This window comes from Emys orbicularis, chromosome 4 (assembly GCF_028017835.1).
Source record: "Emys orbicularis isolate rEmyOrb1 chromosome 4, rEmyOrb1.hap1, whole genome shotgun sequence".
Taxonomy (NCBI): domain Eukaryota; kingdom Metazoa; phylum Chordata; order Testudines; family Emydidae; genus Emys; species Emys orbicularis.
Genome location: NC_088686.1, coordinates 39614205 through 39635346, shown reverse-complemented (window position 1 = coordinate 39635346; position 21142 = coordinate 39614205). Strand labels below are relative to the sequence as shown.

Genomic DNA, 21142 nt, shown 5'->3' with positions numbered 1-21142 from the left:
AGTTTTTTATTTTCGTAGCCTCTCTAATCTACCGGAGCATTTCACAGTCATCATCACCATCCTGGTCAGGTGGTTGGTAATATATCCCTACTGCTATATTCTTATTATTCGAGCACGGAATTACTATCTATATAGATTCCATGGTACAGTTTGGTTCATTTAAGATTTTTACTTCATTTGATTCTGTGCTTTCTTTCACATATAGTGCCATTCCTCCACCAGCACGACCTGTTCTGTCCTTCCAATATATTTCATAACCTGGTACCATTGTGTCCCATTGATTATCCTCATTGCACCAAGTTTCTGTGATGTCTATTATATCAATATCCTCATTTAATACAAGGCACTCTGGTTCACCCATCTTATTATTTAGACTTCTAGCATTGGTATACAAGCACTTTAAAAACTTGTCACTTTTTAGCTGTCTGACATTACATGATGTAATTGAATGGGACTTTTTTTCATTTGCTGTTTCTCATCAGATCCTACCCGTATTTTATCATCTTCCATTCTCTCCTCCTTACTAGGACATAGAGAATTTCCATTAATAGATCCTCCCCTAAGGGATGCCTCTGTCTGACCCACATGCTCCTCTGCACCTGTCAGCTTTCCCTCCAGCCCTTAGTTTAAAAACTGTTCAACGACCTTTTTAATTTTAAGTGCCAGCAATCTGGCTCCTTTTTGGTTTAGATGGAGCCCATCCTTCCTGTGTAGGCTCCCCTTTTCCCAAAAGTTTCCCCAGTTCTTAATAATTCTAAACCCCTCCTTTTACTTCTAGGCTGAGAGTATGAATCCAGCGTAGGTCAACAGAAAGAAAGTCATTAGTATCTGCCAGCTGTTTTGTGTCCTATGTAAATTCACAGTGCAGTTGATAGATGGCAAGTGCACATGTCACCTCCTCATCTCTATTTCTAAAATAAAAAGGGAAAGGAGAGGAAAAATAAAGGCTCTGCTCTTACCTGATTGCTCTTGTCCATCAGCTGATTGATGGTTTCATTCTGTTTTGCCATATCACGTTCCAGTTTCTTATATTTCAGCTTCCAGTGTCGAATGGATTCCTGAGCTTTCACTTTCAACTCTTCTTTCTTCTTCTCAGTCTCTAGCCTAAGGGTCTCAGACTGCCTGAATTCAGCAAGGTACCGATCTGCTTCCTTAGTAGACTCTTCAAGTTGCTGGGCCAGCTCAGCAGTTTGGAGTTCAGTTTGCCTCCGTTCACTCTCACAGGCCTTGTAGCAGCTCTGTATCTCCTTCAGCTGGTCCAGCATCCTTTGCTGCTGCTTCTCCCTGTTTTCCAAGTCAGATGTTAACACCTGTATACAAACACATTGTATTATAAAAGTACAGTCCTTAGGGATACACAATATGAAATAGTAGTAAAGCAACATACAGTGTAGCTTATGAATAAATCACTTTCCTATTTATAGATTACGTGCAACAACTTAGAAGATCATTGTAACTAAAGATGGAAAAACCTGTTATATCACAGAACACATCTCCCTGTAATGGCAACTCTTCGCACTCCAACAGAGGGTACAAACAGTACATTTATATTATCTTGAATTTTACTGTAAGTACCTGGAATCCAAACACTCCCCTTTTGGTGCTTAAAATCCTGGCTGAAGTTTTGTGACTCAGGCCAATATCTAATACTTAATCACAAGTCAAATATTCCCTCACCCAACCACCTGTTCCTGAATGTTTCATAAGCAGACACAATTTTTTTAAAAAGGGTATTTTAAAAACTGATCTTGCTGTGAATTCTAGTATACAGCTAGTTAAAACAGTATTTTTTTGAAAACACATTTTTACAAATAATGAATAGCACACAGCAATACTTTAGGACAGAATGTAAAGAACACTATGTAATTGAAACCATTGTGGGAATTTAAGTAAATTGGAAGATTATTGGAGTTGCTATTCCTGCTCTTTCAAAATGCACTATGGGATTTTCAATAACCTCAGATGGCCAACATACTGTGTTTATCTCCAGCTGCACAGCACCCCTTAAAACCAAACTGGGATATTGATTCAGTACTAACTCAGAAATAAGAATGCCAGCTACACAATCACCAGGACCACTTCTTACAGCATATTTGGGTTATCCTTGTAGGTGTTCCATCTCTTATTCATATATTTCACTGAACATCCCACTGATAAAAATCTCACAGCCCAGAATGTCATACCTAGAGGCATACCTAATCTACACTGTCTCAATGCGGTTCTGAAAACTATATAACTTTCTCATAGAGGCCAAATAATTATAGAGCAGGAAACACACTAAGACAAAATCTATGCTTTCCTTCTATTTTAATTTTAATATAGGTGGTGAAAGAAATAAACGCAATTTTAAACATCTTACATATTCTGACATTCATCACTCTATATATAAATGAGTCTGCAGTCTCTCCAATTTATACAAGCATCTTTCTGTATATTAAAGCTCCACAAATGCTTCATGAAAATAGCATGGGCAACAAAATGGCAGATAAAATTCAATGTTGATAAATGCAAAGTAATGCACATTGGAAAACCTAATCCCAACTATACATATAAAATGATGGGGTCTAAATTAGCTGTAACCACTCATGAGAGAGATCTTGGCATCATTGTGGATAGTTCTCTGAAAATATCCACTCACTCAATGTGCAGCGGCAGTCAAAAAAGCTAACAGAATGTTGGGAATCATTAGGAATGGGATAGATAAGACGACAGAAAATATATTGCCTCTATATAAATCCATGGTACATCCACATCTTGACTACTGCATGCAGATGTGGTTGGCCCATCCCAAAAAAGATATATTAGAATTGGGAAAAGATACAGAAAATGGCAACAAAATGATTAGGGGTATGGAACAGCTTCCATATGAGCAGAGATTAATAAAACTGGGACTTTTCAGCTTGGAAAAAAGACGACTAAGGAGGTCTATAAAATTGGTGTGGAGAAAGTAAATAAGGAAGTGTTATTTACTCCTTCTGATATCACATGAATTAGGGGGTCACAAAATGAAATTAATAGGCAGCAGGTTTAAAACAAACAAAAGGAAGCATTTTTTCACACAACACACAGTCAACCTCTGGAACTCTTTGCCAGAGGATGTTGTGAAGGCCAAGACTATAACAGGGTTCAAAAAATAATTAGATAAATTCATGAAGGATAGGTCCATCAATGACTATTAGCCAGGATAGGCAGGGATGGTGGCCCTGGCCTCTGTTTGCCAGAAGCTGGGAATGGGTGACAGGAGATGGATCGCTTGATGATTACCTGTTCTGTTCATTCCCTCTGGGGCACCTGGCATTGGCCACTGTTGGAAGACAGGATACTGGGCTAGATGAACCTTTGGTCTTACCTAGTATGGCCATTCTTGTGTTCGATTTATTAGCAGTAATTTTGCTTATGTATCATGTAATCTTTGTTTTCCCCATTTTGGTGATGTTTGTAGAAACTTGATCTTTTAGTGTTCTCCCAATCTGGCTGTCTTCATGAGTCCAGAGGCAACTTTATGTACTAGAATGTTTGAGGCTGGATTTTGAGACCTTCACTTCTTTTTCAGAGAGCAGCAGATGCTGAAAGAGTACAGGGGAGGCAATAGGCTCAACTTCTAGAAAGAGAAGTCTGATTGTTATGACTCTACAATTAACCCCACTAGCCAATACAATTGCAACACACAGCCTCCAGAAGAAGCCAAGACCTATTCCAGATGATGAAAGGGAGAAGTTCAAGAGCAGTCAGAGGAGCCTTTCCCTGCCCTCAGCAGGAAGGATGATTGCCATGCAAAAAGGGCATAAGGATGGGTAAAAAGAAAAGGATTATCCTTAAGGGTTCTCAGAGTAATGTGTGCATGTCATCTTCTATGCTTCAGAACACCAAGGAGGAATTCCCCTGCTTCCCTCCATGTACACAGTTATGCTACTGACCAAGCACATTATGGTGGAAGAGCGCATTTGCCTTTCTCCAAAACATTAGGCATTGGCTGCTACCAGAGGTTGGATACCAGATTTGATGGATTATTCATCTGCTTTGGTATGTCAAATTGTATGGTCCTGTGATGTGAAGGGCTGACCTTCAGAGGTGGGAGAGGCATCTACATTGGGCTAAGGAGAAATATAAACAACCATACCTTTAATGGTGTCCCTAACCTCTGTTTGTCAGAGGGTGGAGATGGATGGCAGGAGAGAGATCACTTGACCATTACCTGTTAGGTTCACTCCCTCTGGGGCACCTGGCATTGGCCACTGTCGGTAGACAGGATACTGGGCTAGATGGACCTTTGGTCTGACCCAGTACGGCCGTTCTTATGTTAATAAAAATAATTTACTATTAATTATCAATCATCTAATATTGTACTACTCATCAGTACTAAGACTTTATAACTTGTTATTTCCATCTGAATTCAAGTAAACACAGTCTGTCTGTATCTTATTGATATACCAGTCCAGCAAAGGCCACAAGCAAACCACAGGGCAACTATTAACTAGATGATCTCATAATATTGCTGACAAAGCACCAAGATAATGATGCTTATTCCCAAGATTAACTAGACAAAGAAAAAGAAGCACACAGTGCTATTTTATCTTGGTAAAATCCTGAGTTTTAAAGGATAGATGAAGCCACTCTTGGATTCCAGGCTTTTCCAGCATCACCCTCTGAGAGCACTGAACAAAGTAATTATCAATTTCTGGATTCATTTTATGACTATTTGACCTATAAAAAGCCCTAAGTGGCCTGGAACCCACCTAAAAGAAATCCTCTCTCCTCATGACATCCTGCCACAGCTGTAGTCAGTGAAGACACCTAAGAGGAAGCCCCACTGTGAAGAAAGAGAGGTTTGCTAGCAGGGCATTCTACACTAAGGCCCCAGACCACTGTAACTTGCTTCTTCCACTGGCCTCTAATAGCCCATGTTTGTTAGCTTTCAGGGCACATGGTTTTTACTCCCTCACCTGTGAGGAGATGAGTGTTCAGTAGGGCTGGTTAGTGGTGGTGTGGGACTCGAGATTGTGTGGGCAGGTTGATAAGTTCTTTTTATATTTATACTCTTGCTGCATTACTTTTTTTGACTGCTGGTAACTGATGGGTCTTTTTCCTTATTCGTGTATTTTTAAAAAATGATTGCCAGAGTGCACAGAGCATTGAATGTATGCTCTTTTATTGAAGTTTGTAAAAAGAAAAAAACATCATAAATATTGGTTAACCAGTCATTAAGAGGAGGAGGGCGGGTGCTAACAGCAACATCTCTTTACTATAGGCCTGCCTTTCTCAAACAATTTTTTCCCTCACTGTGTGCACATAAAATTAACATTAGTAGGAGTTAGAGACCCTGAACAACCAAGCACTAGGCAAGGTATGGATTATGAAGTAGCAGTTTTCTACTCCTGAGATGCTGTAAGAACAGTGAATGAGACAGGCAATGATTTGTTAATGCCATTGTCCAGACAGGTTAATAATTTAAAAACAATAAGTACGAATGGTTTTAACTACTGTCTTTAGCACAGAGCAAGAACCAAGTTAGAGGCAATGTACTTAACCTCTTTTAGCAGAGTATGTTATATAACTATTGAGCAACTCCTTCTGGCTAATCCAAAAGTAATAGTGTTCGATTTCAGAGGAAGCAGCATTCAGTCTTCCTTTGCCAGAAGCAGGAGCTAGCCTAATGCAAGGTCTTGGGAGAGGGGGAAAATGATAAGTGGTTAAAAATGGGGAAAGCCCTAGAATCCCTCCTTCACCATCAAAACAGAGTTGTCACCCTTATTTTACAATTGTCTGACAACTAAACAAGATTACATTACTTTCTGCATTAGTCTCTGGGCATTCCTTGTAATGAGTATGAAGAGGCAGTGTGATCTAGTAAATAGGATACTGCACTGAAAGTCGACCTGGGTTCTAATCCCAACTTTACAAATGACCTGCTGTGTGACCTTCAACAAGTATATTCCTTCTCTGTACCAGTTTTTCTCCTTGCGCTCACTGTCTGTGTTGTCAATTTAGATTGCAAGCTCTTCCGGACAGTGACTGTCTCTCATTATGTATTTGTACAAGGATGAGAACAATGAGACTCGTATCTTAGTTGGGACCCTTAGGCACAACTGTAGTACAAATATTAAAATAATAAATAAGAATACCAAGCTAAGTCTTATATAAATATCAATAAAGTAAAATGGAAATGTGTCTACTGGTGAAAGTTTAAATATAGAGAATGACCACAAACTTGCTCTACTATCCTATACACAAATATGATTTTTGGCTTATCAAGAAAAGTAACTGTTTAAACTTGTAAAATCTGCCTGACTAAGAAGAGAATTTTAAAAAAAGATACTTACGCACAATATTTATATACTGTAACCTTTGAAGGCTATGGATTCAAATTTGGAACATGATAGAAGTTAAAGCAGCCAAATACAACATCAGAAATCATTATGCCTACCCTTCCACAGCTTTTATACAATGGCTAACCTTTTGACTCATACACCAAACAATATTTGATTACAAATGCTGTTATCACTTTCCATGCACTGACTCTCGGGTGATAGCATAAGGGATGTCAGTCCAAAATAATAGGTTCTCCAGACTTTCTGGGTCATTAAAAATAATTATTTCTCCACAAACCTTAAGAGAACACATCTTGTTCATATAACTACATTTTCCATGTACTTGTTAATGAAACATTATTCTAAGCTTAAGCAAAGTACAGAAAACAATGTTCAATTAATTGAAGACACTCATCTCACTGTGGAGATGTAAAATGTTAACCTCCATTTTATGAATAATAATATTCACTGTAGGGAAACATTTCTTTGGATTATTTATCCTTAAGCACAAAGAGATATAATTAACTTATAGACACCAGCAACCAGTTTGATTTCCACCAGGGAAAAATCTAGCCTGTGGATCTAAAGAATTAATTCAAATGTATGCTCTTACATTTTACTTAGCAATTCCTGCAAGTGAAATAGAACTTTCTATCTAGAAATAAATAAACCAGTCTTGCTTTACTTAATTTTTTTATATTTATTTTTGGGGTTCTGCCAAGTTAGTCATTCAACCCATCCCCACATTCAGCATAATAGGAACTACCTGAGGGGAAGAATTAGCTTTGCATATTTACCATTAGAGCTATTGAATACAATGAGGGTGACACAAGGTGACATTGGCCCTTTATGAGGGAGCAAGGCAAATGCACCTATGCCTGGTCAGCAGACCCCAACTGGGCTACAAGAGAAGGCACCTGGGCCTTAGAGGGGTGAAGCATGGATGAATCAGGCCAGAGAATCAGTCCAAAAAGGGGCAGAGAGAGCAGACATAGGGTATGTCTACATTGCAATTAAAAACCAACTGCTGGCCCATGTCAGCTGACTCGGGCTTACGGGGCTCAGGCTAAGGGGCTGTTAAATTGCAGTGTAGACTTGCAGGCTCAGGAAGCAGCCAGGGCTCTGGGATCCTCCCACCTTGCAAGGTCCTAGGGCCCGGGCTCCAGCCCAAGCTTGAACATCTTCACCACAATTAAACAGCCCCTTAGCCGAGCCCCACAAGCCTGAGTCAGCTGGCATGGGCCAGCTGTGGGTATCTAATTGCAGCGTAGGTATACCCATAGGGCTCTCACTACTGGCTCCCTGGGAATAGACAGACAGACCAGAAGCAGAAAGTTCCCTGGGAGTGACTGCCAAAGTCCCCTGTGAGGGAAGGCAGTGGGAACCTGCTGAGCAGGGCCGGCTCCAGGCACCAGGCAACCAAGCTGGTGCTTGGGGCGGCACCTGGAGGGGGGCAGCGCGGCGCTCGGGCCGCCGGGGAGAGCGGGGCCACAGCCGGGCTCGCCGCCCTCCCCCCGGCGCTCTGGCCGCCCTCCCCCCCGCGCCCTCCCCGGGGGGAGAGCGGCGAGGCCCTGCCGGGGCTCGCCGCCCTGCGCTCTGGCCGCCGGGGGGAGAGCCGAGCCCCAGCCGGGGCTCACCGCCCTCTCGCCGCCCTGCCCCCGGCGCTCTGGCCGCGGGGGGGGGGAGAGCCGAGCCCCCATCGGGGCTCGCCGCGCCCCCACCGGGGCTCGCCGCCCTCCTCCCAGGGCTCCGGCCGCCCTCCCCTCCGGCGCCCTCCCCCCGGCCGCCGGGGGGAGAGCGGAGCCCCCGCCGGGGCTCGCCACCCTCGCCCCGGGGCTCCGGCCGCCCTCCCCCCGGCTCCGCCCCCCCCATGGGGGGGGGGGCGGCCGGAGGCTTTTTTGCCTGGGGCGGCAAAAAAGCCAGAGCCGGCCCTGCTGCTGAGAGAAACCCAGTGAGTTGGAGCCAGAGAGCTGAAGAAAGCAGGAGCAGCAGGAAGTTCCTAGAAGAGGCTGCCAGAGTCCCTTGGGAGAAAAGGCAGTAGGAATCTGCCAGGAAAAAGTGGCCCTCCAGGCAGAAAGCCCTGGCTGGCAGTGCTCAGTGAACGTAACAGAGAAGATTCCTGCAGGAAGCCCAAAAGCAGGAAGGACAGAGTTGAAGGGGGAAAAACACTGGGAGCTGTAGCCTAGGGTAGGCTGAGGAACTGATTTTGTCTGTTTGGCTTGTATTTCAAAAAATAAAATTGCCTGAAAGAGACTCTGGGTGTGGCAGTGGGTCCTTTGTGAGTGGGAGAGAAGGCCAGCTTGTTACATGGAGGAAATGCCAGAAAATAGATCAAGACAGAACCAGATTGATTTATCTTAACGCCAGAAGCCAATCCAAACACCAGAACTCCTGAAACAGGAAAATATAGGGTAAGATGGAGTAGATATGTTGTTCGCTAGAGAACAGGGTGAATTAATGGACTTTGAAGCCCCTGGGGAAGGGTAGTATGACTTTTGGTGTGCATATGGCTTACTATATAGCACCCAGGATGCCTCACCTGAATGGGCGAGGCTAACCAACCCATGATCATGCACTTGACAGACTTTGGTGATAAAAGATTTTTATCTAAAGACCTGAACTGAAATGAACAGAAAATCTAGCTGTTCCAGAATACCATGTCCTTAGAAATAAGGGAGATGGAACACTTTTCTTCAGCTAAAGGGGAGTTTCCAGGAAAGAAATGGAGGAAGTGATCCAAAACCTACAAAACACAAAGTAAAATAATATAGGAAACCACTTTATCAGGATCTGTTGAGAAACTAATAGAGCAGTTGAATACCAATGTAACATCTGATCTGTCTGTACGATTGAATCTGACTTTACATTACTGGCTCTAAAACTACATTTTTCAATTTGATAGGCTCTGTTCAAGCTAAAATTGAACTTCATATATTTATATGGTTGTTTGTCTTCCCTAGTGATATTTGAATATTGTTTAGCTGAAAGATATACAAGGTAACCAGAGGGTCCCCGAGAGAAATTATATGAAGTGGACAGTGTTCTCAACTGTACGTTTTAAATTTGTTTTTGTTCCATGATCTGTTTTTTCATATGATGATGTATCATGGCCAATGGTTTTGTGCTCCTGGCCAAATTTTTTTTCCAGAATCATCCTACAAACCAGTGATCTGGAACATACTAATAGGTTGTTACAGTAATATATCTAGTGACTATAATTTTTCCAGCAATAATGCAATCCCTTAATTATCATTTTTGTATCCTGAATCCAAAACTAAAAATATATAATACCCATTTAAATCCAGAAAAGAAAAAAATTAAACACTTTTAAAACTTCAAATTTAGAAGAGTACAATGCTACATCTCCAACATAAACAACAACTATTCCCCATTTTTTTAAAAAAGTTAAAAACTAAGGAACTGACAATTTAAGGGCATAAATACTGCCATCAAATAAAACAGACTACCGCAGTCCAATTACAACAAACAACTACATAATTATTTTCACATCCATGTTATCAAAACAATCTTAAATTTGATATCATTTTGATTTATTGATCGGAAATGTTATGTGAAACAAGTCATAGTAGTCATTTTCTGAGCTGTGATTGCTTGAATGGGGTATCCTATTTAGCAAGGTATGTTGTAATATCTGTGCTTATTGTAGGCCTGTTAATAGGCTGCATTTAAAGAATTTTAAACAGAAAGCTATTTAGGTAGATAGAGTATATAAGAACTGTGATGTATATAATGTTATGTTACTAAAGCTAAATGATAATGTAATGTTTTTATGCTTAATTTTGATTTTTATGTAAGTTAAGATTGTTTTGATAATGTGAAAATGATTATGTAGATGATTGCTATCATTGGAAGAGTGTATTTTATTTTATGGCAGTGTGTATACTCCTAGTTTTCCATTTCCTTACTTTTTAACATTTTTTTTAAACAAAGAATAGTTGGTATTTAAGTTGGAAACATAATATTGTACTTTTCAAACAGAACTTTTGCTGGGTTTTCTTTTAATTTTCTAGCTTTAGGATTTTAAAGTATTATAAACAATTGTCATTTCAATTTATCTAGAGATGTCAAGATCTCCATTGTCATTTCAACCATGTGGTGTCCCAGAGTTCTGCCACACTTAAGCCTGATGATCTGTTCCGACAGAGCTTAGCAGCTTCACAGGACTAAAGCTTGAAGCTAAGCACATAAGAACCTCTCAGGCGCTGGCCTTCTGCTATTATCTAATTCTACAATATTTGATAGTTTGTATCAAAAGCATTATACAAACCAAAGGTACATTTTATTATGGCAGAAGCAGAGCAACGACTAGAATTAAGTTGTGGCAGAGTTAACTGTGTCTATCCTTCCATTTAAGGTAGCTCAAAATTTAAAAACAAACAACACCTTTCAAACTCTATTTGTCAAGACTTGGATTCTGCCTGAAGATAAACATTTTTTGAAAGTTTTTGAGGGGGAAGAGAGGGAACCATCCCCCCCCCCCACACACACACACACACACAAAACAACTCCACCACTTTCCCCACTATTTTTTATTATGACCGTAAGATTTGGGTGCCATTGTGCCAGATGCAGTACAAGACACATATAGAGAGAGCCCCTGCCCTGAAGAACTTCAAAAAACGGCAACAATTTATTTCCAACTGCTGCACAGTGGACCCGGTGTAGAAAAGAATAGTTACTTACCGTACAGTAACAGTGTTTCATTGAAACACTATTGTCAGTGTGGATCCCACTATAGGTGCACATGAGCCTCATTGATGCAAGATTGGAGGCTTTTAAATAGCAGCATCTGTCAGGACTGCGCTTACACCCCGTGCCTCCTCATGCAAGGACCTAAAAGGCAAAATGGCCTTGATCCTCCCTCAGTTCCCCTGCAACTCAAAACCCATGTTACCTGAAGACTCCAAAAGCAGGGATGGAGGGTGGTTCATGAGAGTCACACCAACAAGAACATCTCAAAGAACCATACAGTTACTGAAGGGTAAATATCCATACAGTCTTTTTGAGTATGTGTCAGTGTGGATTCGCACTGTACGTGACTAGCAAGCAGTATCCTCATCAGGATGGTGGGCATCAGCAGCATCAGCTGTATCAGTCTAACAAAGACTGGAGTACAAGCCCTCCCAAACTTTGCACCAGATCAACCAACCAAGTCCAGTGCATCATGCTTGACAAACATGAGAAAGCTGCTCCACATAATAGCTTCGTAGATTTCAGTTATTGGTGCATTGCAAAAGCATACTGAAGATGCTGCTTGGGCTCTGATAGAATATGTGCTTGTGGTAGGAGAGGGACATCAGGTAGATGGTATTATAGCAAGATATGTGTTATTTTGAAAGTCTGTGAGATGAAATGGCTAGGTCTTTGGAACTCCCAACCATAGCCACAAACACACATGAAGCCTGTGATGGGGTGTCCACCCCACACAGGACTGGAAGGTATTAAGGTGGCCAGATAGGCCTATTAACTCCACAAGCTGAACCTGGAGGAAGAGTCAGGGATTGATTGCAAGCAGGCTCTGTCGGGAAGGAAGGGACCTATAAAGCCAGGACGCTGGCAACAGACTGGGGCAGCCGTCACTCCCTGGGAAGAGGGAGGGCCGCCCCAGCCTCGTCCCTGCCAAAGCTGTGGCCCCACTCCCAGCCCCAGCTCCCCAGGGGAGGGGGCATGACCATAAAAAGTTTGGAGATCACTTCTTTACACCAATGCTAGTAGCCTGGGTAAACAAGAAGAACTGAAATTGCTCATTATTAAGCATAAATTTGATCTAGTTGTATTACTGAAAGCTGGTGGGATGATTCGCACTACTGGAATGTTAAAATCAGTGGTTATAACCTATTTAGGAAGGACGGAATGGACAAAAGGAGAGGGGGAGTGGCACTGTCAAAAATGGCATTACATGTTTCTGAGTCACTGATAAATCAGAAAAAAATGATCTTGAATGCTTATGGATTAATGTCATAACAGATTAAGCACAAGATAGGCCATACTGGTTTAAAAAATCCTGACCTGGATTAGCGGGGAAGGGAAAGCAGCTATAATAAATTAAAAATAACAACAAATGGAAGAAGGGGGAAGTTGATAGTAATGAATATACATCAGAAGATAGGAATTGTAGAAAATTAATATGAGAAGTAAAAGGGACACAAGGAAAACTCTATGGTTAGCAGAGTTAAGGACAATAAGAAGGAATTTTTTAAGAACTAAAAGAATCCCACCAATCGTATTGGTCCATTAGTAGATGGAAATGGTAGAATTATCAATGATAATGCGGAAAAGACAGTGTTCAATATATATTTCTGGTTTGTATTTAAGGAAAAAAACAGATGGTACAGACTCATCATATAGTGATAATACCCTTTCCATTCCACCATTGTTTCAGGAGGAAGTTAAACAGAAACTACAGAAGTTAGACATTTTTAAAATCAGCAGATTTAGGTAACTTGCATCCAAGAGTCTTAAAAGAGCTGGCTGAATGCTGGTTTTCAAAACATCTTGGAGCTCTGGGGAAGTTCCAGAAGATTGGAAGACAGGTAATGCTGTACCAATTTTTAAAAAGGTAAACAGGGCCTTGTCTACACTATCGCTTAAATTGACATTAGTTACGTCATTTAGGGGTGTAAAAAACCCACTCCCCTGAGCGATAACGTACTTTGACTTAACGCGGTGTCTACACCATGCTATGTTGGTGAGAGATGCTCTCCCGTTGACATAACTTCAACCTCTCGTTGAGGTGGATTAATTATGTCCATCGCATCTTCATCGATCGCAGCAGTGCCAATTTAGTACAGTGGTGAAGAAAAGCCCTCACGTAATTATAGCCCTGTCAGTCTGACATCAATCTCAGGCAAGACAAAAGAGCAGCTGTTACAGGTCTAGATTAATAAAGAACTGAAGGATGTCATGTAAATAATGCAAATCAACATAGGTTTACGGAAATCAGAACCTGTCAAACTAATTTGGTATCTTTTTTTTTTCATGAGATTGCAAGTTTGGTTGACAAAGATAATAGTGTTGATGTAATATACTTAGACTTCTGTAAGCCATTTGTCTTATACAGTACAACATTTTCACTAAAAAACTAGAATTATATAAAATTAACATGGCACACATTAAATGGATTAAAAACTGGCTCACTGTCAGATCTCAAAATGTAATTGTAAATGGGGAATCGTCATTAAGGTGTGTGTGTGTGGGGGGGTGTTTCCAGTGGGGTCCTGCAGGGATCAGTTCTTGGTCCTACAGTATTTAATATTTTTATCAATGACCTGGAAGAAAACATAGTATCATCACTGATAAACTTTGCAGATGACACAAAAATTGGGGGGGTGGTAAATAACAAAGAAGACACGTCACTGATTCAGAGCAATCAGGACTGCTTGATAAACTGAGCACAAGCAATCAATATCCATTGTAATAAGACTAAATGTAAACATCTAGGTCAAAGAATGTAGGCTATAATTACATGATGGGGGACTATATCCAGAGTAGCAGTGACTCTGAAAAAGATTTGGGGTCATGGTGGATAATCAGCTGAGCATGAGTTCCCGCTGACTCTGTGGCCAAATTAGCTAATGCGACCCTGAGATGTATAAACAGCGGAAACTCAAGCAGGAGTAGAGAAGTTATTTTTCCTCTGTATTTGGCACTAGAATACCATGTACAGTTCTGGTTCCCACAATACAAGAAGGATGCAGATAAATTTGAGAGGGTTCAGAAAAGAGCCAGAAGAATAATTAAAGGATTAGAAAACATGTCTTAATGTGATAGACTCAAAGAGCTCAGTCTAGTTAGCTTAACAAAGAAGGTGAAGGGATGACATGATTACTGTCTATAAGTATATACATAGGGAACAAATATTTAATATTGGACTCTTCAATCTAGCGGGAAAAGGTACATGCAATCCAATGGTTGGAAGTTGAAGCTGGACAAATTCATACTGGAAATAAGACAAATTTTTAACAGTGAGGTTAATTAACCATTGGAACAATTTAGTAAGGGTCATGGTGAATTCTGCATCACTGACAATTTTTCAGTCAAGATTGTATGTTTATTCTAAAAAGTATGCTCTAGGAATTATTTTGAGGAAGTTCTATGGCCTGTGTTATACAGGTGGTTAGACAAGACAAGCACAATGGTCCCGTCTGGCATTGGAATCTATATCTAATCTATATATCTAAGTTGTGCACAGGAATACATATTTGTCACTTAATGCACTGTAGCACCTGCCGTAAATGGTATACGTGTACAAGAAGGAGCAATTTCCTACACACACATACAGAGTTAAGATCAATGTACTCAAAATTATAGTCCACAATCATTATACAAAGTATATCACATATTTTATACAAAATCTAATACGAAATTCAATTTTCTCTTTGGCATTAGATAGTCGTAAGTTGTTTAAATAAAGTATGTTCTGACAATGGATGTTAAGATTAAAATGCTGTCTGCACATTTAGTTTATTCTGATTTCAGCATTTTTTTTTACATATTTATTTCTCCACCTTTTTTAGGCCAAGTAAAATCTCATTTCTTTTTATGTATTATTGGAAGACTGCCTTAAAACAAATACTACCTAGGAAAAAGAATTATTTGCCATTTAAGAAGATATGCTGTCAAATTAAAATCACTGTGACAAGTTAGCTGTAAACTTTGCTGAAATTATGCATGAACAATTAAACTTTTTTATTCCAAAAACTTTTCTTATTTCCCTTTATAATGTTATTCATGGTAGTCAAGAAATGACTAAGTCATTATCAGAGTGACTGATACTATAAGAACACAACTCTTCCCTGGTTTTGTGCCTCAAGCTTTTTTACAAAGATATTAGTCATCTTTATAATTACTTTAAACATTAAACACACAATAAAACTAAAAAGAACACAGATTTTTATTATTTTAGCATAGAGCAAAAGCTGCAGACAAATCAACTAAATGTGAAACTTTTTTTAAAGAGACATTTTCAACTCAAGTGAAATGTATCTTTTTAGATGCTTTGTGGTTATTACTTGTTACAGCTCCTACTTTCAGAGGAAAAGCTTTCTAATATAAAGTTTGGGGGTTTTAGGTGCCTTTTTAATGACCTTTAGATTTTCTTTTCCCAATCCCTTCTCATTTTAGGAAAATATGTTAGAGTATGAATCTCTGTCTTGCTCTCTTGGAATTTTAGGCTCCTTCACAAGTAAATCTAGCTACCAGCAACACACTATTGATGTGGACACAGAAACTATGGCCTGGTCTACACTAGGAGTTTCATCTCGAATTTAGCAGCGTTAAACCGAATTAACCCTGCACCCGTCCACACAACGAAGCCCTTTACTTTGATATAAAGGGCTCTTAATACCGATATCTGTACTCCTCCCCGACGATGGGAGTAGCGCTGATATCGGTATTGCCATTTTAGATTAGGGTTAGTGTGGCCGCAATTCGATGGTATTGGCCTCCGGGAGCTATCCCACAGTGCACCATTGTGACCTCTCTGGACAGCAATCTGAACTCGGATGCACTGGCCAGGTAGACAGGAAAAGCCCCGCAAACTTTTGAATTACATTTCCTGTTTGCCCAGCGTGCAGAGCACAGGTGACCATGCAGAGCTCATCAGCACAGGTAACCATGCAGTCCGAGAATCGAAAAAGAGCACCAGCATGGACTGTACAGGAGGTACTGGATCTGATCGCTATATGGGGAGAGGATTCAGTGCTAGCAGAACTACGTTCCAAAAGACGAAATGCCAAAACATTTGAAAAAATCTCCAAGGGCATGATGGAGAGAGGCCACAATAGGGACTCACTACAGTGCCGCGTGAAAGTTAAGGAGCTCAGACAAGCCTATCAAAAAACAAAGGAGGCGGGTCAGAGCTGCAGACATGCTGCTTCTACGCTGAGCTGCAAGCAATTCTAGGGGGGGCCGCCACCACTACCCCACCTCTGACCGTGGATTCCGAGGTGGTGGTAATCTCAGCCATGCCTGAGGATTCTGCGGATGGGGAAGAGGAGGAGGAGGAGGATGACGACAACGAGCTTGCGGAGAGCACACAGCACTCCGTTCTCCCCAACAGCCAGGATCTTTTTCTCAGCCTGACTGAAGTACCCTCCCAACCCCCAGACAATGAGGCCATGGAAGGGACCTCCGGTGAGTGTACCTTTGTAAATATAAAACATGGTTTAAAAGCAAGCGTTTTTTAATGATTAATTTGCCCTGAGGACTTGGGATGGAAAAGTCTGTTAACGTGTCTGGGGATGGAGCGGAAATCCTCCAGGGATATCTCCATGAAGCTCTCCTGGAGGTACTCCAAAAGCCTTTCCACAAGGTTTCTTGGCAGTGCAGCCTTATTCCGTCCTCCATGGTAGGACACTTGACCACGCCATGCTAGTAGCAAGTAATCTGGTATCATTGCATGACAAAGCCTGGCAGCGTATGGTCCCGGTGTTTGCTGGCATTCAAGCAACATCCGTTCTTTATCTCGCTGTGTTATCCTCAGGAGAGTGATATCGTTCATGGTAACCTGGTTGAAATATGGGAATTTAATTAAGGGGACAGAGGTGGCCGTTCCTACTGGGCTGTTTGCCTATGGCTGAAAATAAATCCTTCCCTGCAGTTAGCCAAGCGGGGGGGCGGGGGAGGGGGGGGATCTTCCCTGATACCAGCCACGCGGTGGAGGGGAGGCATAAAGCGATCATCCCAGAGAATTGGATGGGGGGGGGTTAGTTTGGTTTCTGTTGCTGCACGTTGACAGGAAAACCGCAGCACTCAACAGGCTTTGCTTGGTATGTGGGAAAGGAGGGCGCTGCTTGTAGGAAAGCTGCAGAAGCCGAAAGACAATGGCTTACCATGGCTGCATGCAAGCCGAATTCTGTTGCCCGGACCTGCGTCTGTGCTCTCTAACACCAAAGCCGCAAGCACTCAATATTAAAAGATGCGAAATGCGACCTTGTACCGAAATCACATGTGCTATGTAATGTGAATAGTGTTGTTCACCGTGAAAGAGTATAAGCATTATTCTGTAAAATGTATCTTTTAAAATACTTCTCTCTCTTTTTTCCCTCCCTCCCGCAGCTGCAAATTTTTCAAGCCTCCCTCCTCCGTCCCGAAGGCTATCTCAGATAAGGCGTCGAAAAAAAAGGACGCGAGACGAAATGTTCTCGGAAATCATGGAATCCACCTGCAATGAAAGAGCTCATCTGAATGAGTGGAAGGATACGGTATCAAAGTACAGGAAAGGTGCCAGTGAACGTGAGGCCATGAGGGACGCTCGAGATGAGAGGTGGCAGGCTGCAACGCTGGGGCTGCTGCGTGATCAAACGGACATGCTCCGGCGTCTGGTGGAGCTTCAGGAACGGCAGCAGGAGCACAGAGTGCCGCTGCAGCCGCTGTATAACCTCCCTCCCCCCTCACCATGTTCCATAGCCTCCTCACCCAGACGTGTAAGAACGCGGGGGGGAGGCTCCATGCACCCTCCCACTCCACCCCAGTGGACAGCCCAAGCAAAAGGCTGTCATTACTTTGAACTTTTTAGTGGCCTTTTCCTTCCCTCCTATCCTCCTCCCAAACCCCACCCGGGCTACCTTGTCAGTTCTCTCCCTCTTTTTATAATCAATTAATAAAGAATGCATGATTTTTAAACGATAGTGACTTTATTTCCTTTGAAAGCAAGCTGGGATCGAAGGGGGAGGGTGGGTTGCTTACAGAGAACGAGTCAATCAAGGGGGTGGGTTTTCATCAAGGAGAAACAAACAGAACGTTCACACGGTACCCTGGCCAGTCATGGAACTGGTTTTCAAAGCTTCTCTGATGCGCAGCGCTTCCTGGTGTGCTCTTCTAATCGCCCTGGTGTCTGACTGCGCGTAATCAGCAGCCAGGAGATTTGCCTCAGCCTCCCACCCCGCCATAAAGGTCTCCCCCTTACTCTCACAGAGATTGTGGAGCACACAGCAAGCAGCAATAACAATGGGAATATTGGTTTGGCTGAGGTCTGAGCGACTCAGTAAAGTGCGCCAGCGACCTTTTAAACGTCCAAATGCACATTCTACCACCATTCTGCACTTGCTCAGCCTGTAGTTGAACAGGTCCTGACTACTGTCCAGTCTGCCTGTGTATGGCTTCATGAGCCATGGCATTAAGGGGTAGGCTGGGTCCCCAAGGATAACTATAGGCATTTCAATATCCCCAACTGTTATTTTCTGGTCTGGGAAGTAAGTCCCTTGCTGCAGCCGTTTAAACAGAGTAGTGTTCCTGAAGATGCGAGCGTCATGAACCCTTCCCGGCCAGCCCACATTGATGTTGGTGAAACGTCCCTTGTGATCCACCAGTGCTTGCAGCATCATTGAAAAGTACCCCTTGCGGTTTACGTACTGGCTGCGCTGGTGCTCCGGTGCCAAGATAGGGATATGGGTTCCATCTATTGCCCCACCACAGTTAGGGAATCCCATTGCAGCAAAGCCATCCACTATGACCTGCACGTTTCCCAGAGTCACTACCTTTGGTAGCAGCAGCTCAGTGATTGCTTTGGCTCCTTGCATCACAGCAGCCCCCACAGTAGATTTGCCCACTCCAAATTGATTCCCGACTGACCAGTAGCTGTCTGGCGTTGCAAGCTTCCACAGGGCTATTGTCACTCGCTTCTCAACTGTGAGGGCTGCTCTCATCTTGGTATTCTGGTGCTTCAGGGCAGGGGAAAGCAAGTCACAAAGTTCCATGAAAGTGCCCTTACACATGCGAAAGTTTCGCAGCCACTGGGAATCGTCCCACACCTGCAACACTATGCGGTCCCACCAGTCTGTGCTTGTTTCCCGGGCCCAGAATCGGCGTTCCACGGCATGAACCTGCCCCATTAACAGCATGATCTCCAAAGCGCCGGGGCCCGTGGTTTGATAGAATTCCATGTCCATGTCCTCATCACCGTGCTGCCGTAGCCTACTCCTCGTCGCCTGGTTTTGCAGGTTCTGGTTCAGCATAAACTGCACGATAACGCGCAAGGTGTTTACAATGTTCATGTCTTGAGCTGAGCAGGTTCCATGCTTGCCGCGGTATGGCGTCTGCACTGTTCACCCAGGAAAAAGGCGCGAAACGGTTGTCTGCCATTGCTTTCCCGGAGGGAGGGGGAGGATGTACCCAGAACCACCTGCGACAATGTTTTTGGCCCCATCAGGCATTGGGATCTCAACCCAGAATTCCAATGGGCGGAGGAGACTGCGGGAACTATGGGATAGCTACCCACAGTGCAATGCTCCGGAAATCGACACTAGCCCCGGTACATGGACGCACACCGCCGAATTAATGTGCTTAGTGTGGCTGCATACATTCGACTTTATACAATCTGTTGCCAAAAACCGGTTTCTGTAAAATCGGAATAATCACGTAGTGTAGACATACCCTGTGAGACAGAGACATTATAATGTGGTTAAATGCAGTTTATTTAAAACTACTACTTAACTGAGTTAACCACCCCAAACTACCTGGTAGGGATCTTGCATTGTGGTTGTCAACGGGCATGAATGGGCCTGGTGGGCTATGAACCTGAGGATGAGTATGAAGGCCAGGCCTTCGCCACACTCTCAGGCCTTCCAAGGGACTCTCACTCAAAGCCAGAATCCTGACCTGCTCTTCTCTCCCATGCAGGAGGTGGGAAAGAAGAGAGGAGCTACAAGCTGCGCAAGATGGAGGCATACACCCTCACTATGTATTGCCATGCCCAGAACCAATGTCCAGGCAGCCCACTGGGTTACAAGGACTTCAACTGCATACTTTCTAACTCACCAACTTCTCTAGAACCTGCCAAAATTGCAACAATTGTAATTTAAATTCCCCAAAACCAAATTTCCAAGATGCTGGATGGAAGGCGGGGAAACCTACATAGCAATTTACCAATTTTGCTTTATGGGCAAAATCCCTTCCAGATTCCAAAATGAGGATCAACCTACCCCCTGGCATCACCAGAGATCCAGCAACTAGATTAAGGATGGGAAGGGTGGGGCTGAACAGGGAGCCCAAAATGGCAGCAAACTATAGCCACCTCCACTTACACTCTACCACCAAACAGAGAGCAAATCATCCAGCCAAAGATCTGTCCGCACCAACCAATGGCAACAAAAGTGGGTGGGACAGGTCCCGAAATCCAGGGCCCAGACCCCAGATTAAACATGTGAAACACACACCCTCCACACACTGGGCATGAGAACAGATGGAGGCAATGGAGTAGAGAGAAGCAGCAGGCCCCACATGCTGAAAGAAAGAAAAAAAAATTGCAAGGAGGAGAGAGAAAAGAAAGGAGAAGGGGCACCTAGAAACTGCCTCAGTGACTCCCAGTTAAGAGCTCTCCCTCTCAGACTCAGCAGTGCTTCCACTACTCCTATCCCCAAAGCCACACCCCAGCCAAGGAGGTGAGCATTTTAGAAGATACTGCCCAAAAAACTTCAAAACAAACAAAAATGAAAAAATATGGTCAACTCTAACAAAAAGTGTAAAACAGTATAAAAACAAAACTCCAGAAAGCAGGAGAGTTCAGGTGCCCCTACTTTGGAAATACACCTCTACCCCGATATAACGCTGTCCTCGGGAGCCAAAAAATCTTAACGCGTTATAGGTGAAACCGCGTTATATTGAACTTGCTTTGATATGTCAGAGTGCGCAGCCCTGCCCCCCCGGAGCGCTGCTTTACCGCGTTATATCCAAATTTGTGTTATATCGGGTCACATTATATCGGGGTAGAGGTGTAGGTCCTGCAGGGCCAAGGACCCAAAAGCAGGATTCCTCCCTTGACTATTTATATTACAGTATCATCCCTGAGGTGACAACCAAGATCAAGACTCGAT

General features: G+C 42.8%; 1 protein-coding gene across 1 annotated transcript in view; it reads right to left on the bottom strand.

The window, feature by feature from the left end:
• CEP128 (centrosomal protein 128) overlaps window positions 1–21142 on the bottom strand; it is a 421445-nt gene that overhangs the window by 307572 nt on the left and 92731 nt on the right. Inside the window, exon 12 of the mRNA XM_065403283.1 lies at window positions 960–1310. Coding sequence (XP_065259355.1) covers window positions 960–1310 — 351 coding nt within the window. The remainder of the gene's footprint in view (window positions 1–959; window positions 1311–21142) is intronic.